General features: G+C 49.0%; 1 protein-coding gene and 1 pseudogene across 1 annotated transcript; both read right to left on the reverse strand.

Moving 5' to 3' along the window:
* Positions 1 to 2,516: 2,516 nt before the first annotated feature.
* LOC119307542 lies at positions 2,517 to 3,242 on the reverse strand (annotated as a pseudogene).
* A 9-nt stretch (positions 3,243 to 3,251) lies between these two features.
* Positions 3,252 to 4,100, reverse strand: LOC119310552 (internal alternative NAD(P)H-ubiquinone oxidoreductase A1, mitochondrial-like). The gene has a single exon (XM_037586262.1). The coding sequence runs from the start codon at positions 4,098 to 4,100 to the stop codon at positions 3,252 to 3,254; it is 849 nt and encodes a 282-aa protein (XP_037442159.1).
* Between the last annotated feature and the right edge of the window lie 2,247 nt (positions 4,101 to 6,347).

Raw genomic sequence — 6,347 nt, forward strand, 5'->3', positions numbered from 1 at the left:
TAGTTGTGAAACTGTGCACACATTTCTCCCTTTTAAACACGTCCGACTCTTGTTGGCTAAGCGGTATGGGACTAAATTAATCGGTTGTGTGGAAAGCTCAACCGGGAACGAAAAATCTTAGTTAAATGGCAATAACAGGATTCGAACCAGGACCGATCGCTGCTAGCCTCACATTCACGACCAGTAGAACTAATGCGAAGTTGTGATTTACTACGGAATCAATATCATAAATATCAAAGATTTCGTTGTCATCAACCTCCAGCCGCTGCTGTCGCTAACGTCCCCAGTCCCCACCAGGAACTTTCACGCCACCTTAGACAAGTGAACAATTCTTCAGTTCTGGAGCCTTGGAGTAGTCAGATTCTTTCGAACCAAATTCCAAAGAATCTGCAGACTAGCATGTCCCCCGATCAAAAATCATTACGCAGCTCATCTCCGATATGCCAATGATCTCATCGGCGGCGGATTGAATGACGACGGCCAAGCAGCACAGCCCAGAGAGAGACTCATGCAAGCTTGAACACTGATGGTCGCGCTGGAGCAGCACAGCAACCCACATCAACCGCAGTATGTGGCCAGTTTGCCGCTGCCAGCCCTGCCACGCTGCATCAATCAAAGGCATTTTGCTAATACGCCTCCAAATCTGCAACAATCCAAGGCGTTTTCCAAAAGTGCCTCCAAAGCTACATCAACCAAGGCACTTTTTTGTAACGCCTTCAAAGCTGCATCAATCTGAGGCATTTTTCTAAAACGCCACCTCTAGGCACGATTTTGAGGCATTTACAAAGTGCCCTTATAAAAATGCCTTCAATTAACAACCGTGGTGTAGTGCCTGTTACAGCTGCAACCATTAACTAATATAAGCACTGCTCCTGACCATGCAGTTGTTATTTCCAAGTAAAAGCTTTACTGATGCCACACATGAATTCACTGAAAATTGATGGACTGTTTGTTGCTGCAAGAAAAAACACAGTTCAGCGACCGATGTAAACATGCAATTCAAATACTCTAGAAGATGTACTGCTATGGTAAAATCAACCAGTTCGTACCTACTCCCTCCGTCCTGAAATACTTGTCGGGGAAATGCATAAAAAATGGATGTATCTAGAACTAAAATACATCTAGATACATCCATTCTTTCGACAAGTATTTCCGGACGGAGGGAGTAGATACAGCATTCAGTGGCCACTTATGACAGAGTGCGCAACTTGGAGATCTTAAGAGAACTATCAGCACTGATCTCTGCTAAGAAGACGGCACTTAGATCTGGAAACTGAATAAGCTAAGCTCAGCAATGAGGTCTTCTTGGGTCTTCGGTTTTAATATTACTCACAGAATAAGGGTGGTTCTGTTTCCAAGAACAGAATAAGGGCTGTTCTTTTTTCAAACAGAATAAGGGCGGTTCCAGTGGCTCTCAACACACTCAAACTTTCTTTAAATTTTTTGAAATAAATAATGTCAGTCATTTAAAATAAAGTTACAGCACTAGGAACAAAAATCACTTTGCCTAATCTGGCAGTATAATGGCACAGACTCCATTTACCAAGTCAAACTACTACCTAAAAGTCCTGTCAAATGGGATCATGGTGGTAACATAATCAAGTGTGTCATGAACAAATTGTCGGAATTGATTTACTGCAGTAAGTTTTGTCCCCAGAAGCACTGGGCTAGATGTGTTAACAAATAATGTAAAAGACAGACAGTTTAGCACATCCAAAAATACTCGGTGTTTTGACCGAATCCTGATATTGGTCCTCAAAGACTATCGCCACCGTGGTCTTGTGTCAGGAGAGTACATATATATATATAAGAATAATTACATCAATGCACAACAATGTGTTCTAGAACAATGCATTTTCACTGGCTCCTTGTTTATCATTGGGAGCCAAAGGAGGAACGATGCCCTAAAATGCCCAGGAAATGAGGTAATAGCATCCCAGATCCACAAACTTGCACATGATGTGATGTTTTTTTAGTCCAAAACTTGCAAAATGTTACTGAGGACTCCAACAACTTGACACTCTATGTGATGTTTTGGTCCACAACCAATCACAGCGTGACAAGTGGCAGTCCAGAGGATGGACCGGTCAGCTCTGGCAATTTTGCACAAAGGCCCCTGCCGTTTACTCGATTCAACCTGCACTATCAATTTTGCACAAACTCCCACTTGTCACCTGATTAGAATAATCAACTACCTAAATATTTTGATGCCAATTCCACTGTCCAGTACAGTTCAAACCCCCTGTGTACTTTCTGCTGATGTAACCCTACCAAACCAAGTGCACGTCGGCCAAAATGAACAAACCAACCGATAAAAAAATAGAATCATCGTAATCCTATTCTGAATCATAAGCAGGGGGAGCTTCCATAAGTTAAGAGTATCAAGAGAAGTTGCAAAATGGACATATCTTGGGTGATTTCTTGAGGATCATCAGGGCTAACACTATCAGGTGACATGTTTGATGATTGATAACCAACACCACCTGCCTAGGATCTTAGTCTGACTGATGAGACGACTACCATGACGAGAAGGGTAGGGCATGCATCCCACCTGCATCCGGGTGGTTCCCCTGATCAGCGCTCACTTGGTGTTGGTGGTGGCAGTATCCATGGTACTGCTGCTGGAGCTGGGATGCAGCCGGAGCCGCCGTTGTGCTGGTAGTAACGGCAGTGCTGCAATAGCAGCGGCGTGCTATGATCTGTTAGACGCGTGCAACATGGGCACGCCCTTGTCTCCCAGGCTCACGTAAGACAGCCCGCTGAGCGAGACGTCGCCGTTGTTGGACAGCCGCGCCACCTTGCCGCCGCCGCTGCCACCGTAATGTATCATCACGCCGCCGCCGCCGCCGAGATGATGCGCCTCCGCGGGGACCATGATGTGCGCCGGTGCCGGGTTGTCTGACAGAAGAGAGAGAGCACAGTTGTGGTCCGGGCCCGTCATGGGCGAACATGGTGGTCTTGCCGTTTCTGTGCCGGCTGCTGTTGCTGCTGCTCTCCGAGGAAGGTGTGATGGTGAAGGCCGGCGGCTGGCAGCCGAACGTGGCCTCGCCCCGCCGTCGGTCAGGAAGGGGAAGTGCTTCCTCTCCGGCTTGCCGTGGTGGAAGAGGGAGGCGGCGCCGCTGAAAGGAGTAGTACTGCTCGTGGAACGCGTCGGCCTCCGTCTTCACGGCGATGCCGCCGGGTCACTTGGGCTCCGCCATGGACGTCGGGAAGAATATTTGCGGGTACGACGCGAATCTTGTCACTCCTGTTCACAAGCAATGATGGGGAGCTAACAGCATGAGGTTGGTGAGGAGCTTGCGCCTGATCTGCTGCGCCTCGTTCACCTCGCGGAGGAAGATTGCGTTCTCTTGGACGCCCTTGATGTTGAAGGTGAGCGGCTCGGCGCCGCTGGCGATCACAAGCTTGTCGTAGGCCACCCTGAAGCGGTAGGGGTTGGTGGGCAGCTGCTCGTCTCCGGCCGCCACCGTGCAGTACACCTCGTGCTTCCGCGTGTCGATGCCGGTGCAGTTGGCGAGGAAGAAGTATGATCCGAGGCGGGTGGCGAGCGCCGGCTGGATGCGGCTGACGGGCTCCACCACGGACCGGAACTCCAGCGTGCCGACGTACGTCGACGCAAGCAGCGGCGTGAACACCATGTGGTTCCTCGGGGACACGCACACCACGTCGTAGACGGAGGTGTCAACATCCTTGAGGAACCGGCACGCCGCCCGCCCGGAGCCGAGCACCACCACGCGGGGCTTGTTCTTGAGGCCCGTTGGGCCCAGATCCGGCAACGCCGCCATTGCCTCAGCGGGGTCCTCGGTATCGGAGTACTCCGCCGCCACGGGCTCTGCTGCCGCGGGGAGCAGCCTCGCAGGGGTCGCGCTGATGCTTCTGCTCGGGCCGTAGAGATGGCCCGCCGCGCCCGCGCCGCACTTGTCAGCGAGGCCGACGCACGCGAGGCTGTGGAACAACGACGCGGCGTGGCGGCTCCGTGGCCCCAGCGCTGCCGCATTGCGCAGCGCGGACGCCGCCAGGGTGAGCACACCGCCCTCGGACGCGATCCTCGAGAGGGACTGCGACAGCTGCGAGCTCCTGGCGATCCTAGACCAAGCCATTGAAACGTGCGTGCTGCGCTGCTTCTACCGACTGTATCTGGTGCGAGTTGTTGGCTTGTTGCAGATGTCACTGCGATTGTTCGGTAAGAAGACTTGGATCAGCAAAGCAAATCATCCAACATTGCTGAATCAAGGAAACGGCAGGGGCCTTCGTGCAAAATTGCCAGAGCTGACCGGTCCACCCTCTGGACTGCCACTTGTCACGCTGTGATTAGCTGTGGACCAAAACATCACATAGAGTGTCAAGTTGTGGGAGTCCTCGGTAACATTTTGCAAGTTTTGGACTAAAACATCACATTATGTGCAAGTTTGTGGATCTGGGGTGCTATTACCTCCCAGGAAATTACCCTGCTAGACCATCAGAACTTATCATCAGGGTTTGCCTTTCATGTTCAGCAGAGAAGAAACAAAAGCACAAGTAATGAAAGAAAAAACTTACAGATATTCATGCTGCAGTATAGTGCATTTAGCAGATGGGAAGGTTAAAACAAATTGTCTGTCCTTATCGCACTAGCCACAAAAATGTACGGGTTCTATCAGAACTACCAAAAATGATGCATGTATCACGATGCGAGTCACCCAAAAACAATTCCCCAGAATACCAGAGCTCCAAACCACTTGTTTGACACAAATCTGCGGAGTAGAGATAAAACACAATGAGTTTAAGCACTCCATAAGCAGTCTAACAAACCAATGAACACACCATCTGTTTTAAATCTCCATGATCTCGATGTAAAGAAACATACTTCCTGTTGCAGTCTGAGCGGTCAGACAAGTCGACGGTTGAAATCTGCCATGCCAACTGTGCAGCTGCGGCTGTCAGAAGAGGGTAGTACGGCCATGCTATCGCACATGATTAAAGTAAGCTGTCAATATATATAATTTAAAAACAATGTAATTTTCATAGAGCATGACATTCTTATAACGAGCACCGACCAAGTTCAGCATTGTAGCCACTGATTGCAAAGCTGCCAATCGATGCAGCACCGAAGGCACTGATCCATTGCTTGGTCGAATCTCCAAACCTTAATGCTGTGGACTTAACTCCTACTTTGAGGTCATCTTCTTTGTCCTGGAATGTATATGGATACGACCATAAGAAGCAATGCTTTTGCTCAGTTTAGATATGAAAGAACACCACTAGTAAAATACCTGATGTGCATATATGGTATCGTACACCAATGTCCAACATATACCAGCACTATACAATGGGAGGATGACAGCAGGATCTAGGCTCCCTTTGATAGCAGCCCATCCTAACAGAGCTCCTCAGTTGAAGGTCAAGCCAAGAAATGCCTGAGGCTGTTACAGATGCATTGGAAGTAATGTAAGTGATTACTCTCAGGACAAAAGATTATGCTAGTAAAACTTTGCATGTGCTTAGAACATACCCAAGATGTGAACCTCTTCATCAAGGGATAAGAGAAGACCAAAAGAAGAGATGACGCCCCAAGAACATGGCTACATGGAAAATGAGACAAATTAGAGGTGGATATTACAATAATGACATAAGCAAAATACATCTGAAAAGCTGTCATATCTTTGCAGTTTATTTGAAATGAGGGATAGCATCCAAAACAGACAAACTGCATTCCAGTCACACAAGCAAAGAAGAGCAATTTACCTAAAGTCGTTTAGTTGGAGAAGAATGCCCAATCCCAGCAGCAGCTGAGATCCGAGGAAGCACACTCACTACTAGGGAAAAGCCTATACACAGAATCTTAGCAGCAGCGCGGTTCAAAATAGAGCGCTGCTGCTAAGTAGTTGTAGCGCGGGTTACGTAAACTCGCTGCTGATAAAGATTTAGCAGTAGCGCGCTCGACCAGAAACGCGCTGCTACAAATATCGACCTGCGGTGTTCCCCCAACTCTAAGTAGCAGTAGCGCGGTCGCAATAACAGCGCTACTGCTAAGTACGTAGTAGTAGCGCGGTTTCCTCGAGATCGCTGCTGGTAAGTTTCAAATTGCCACAATTTTTTGTCCCAGTTAGCAGTAGCACCTTACCGCAAAGCGCGCTGCTGCTAAGTTCTTAGCAGCAGCGCGTTTTCTCTCCCGCGCTACTGCTAACCCCACCAACCCCCAACCCGTCCCTCCCCTCCCCCTTCCTTTTTTCCCTTCCCCCTACCTCCCCCTCTCCTCTCTTCCCTCCACCACATGCTCCCACTCTCACTCTTCTTCTTCTCAATACTTCTCCCCCATTACTCTCTCTCTTCTCTATCCACCTTCTCTCTCTTCATTACTCCTACAT

The sequence above is a fragment of the Triticum dicoccoides genome, chromosome 5B (assembly GCF_002162155.2).
Source record: "Triticum dicoccoides isolate Atlit2015 ecotype Zavitan chromosome 5B, WEW_v2.0, whole genome shotgun sequence".
In the NCBI taxonomy this organism is placed as follows: domain Eukaryota; kingdom Viridiplantae; phylum Streptophyta; class Magnoliopsida; order Poales; family Poaceae; genus Triticum; species Triticum dicoccoides.

What these genes read in the sequence shown, in the direction of transcription:
- LOC119310552 (XM_037586262.1), bottom strand. Translation starts at nt 4,100, where the DNA reads ATGGCTTGGTCTAGGATCGCCAGGAGCTCGCAGCTGTCGCAGTCCCTC.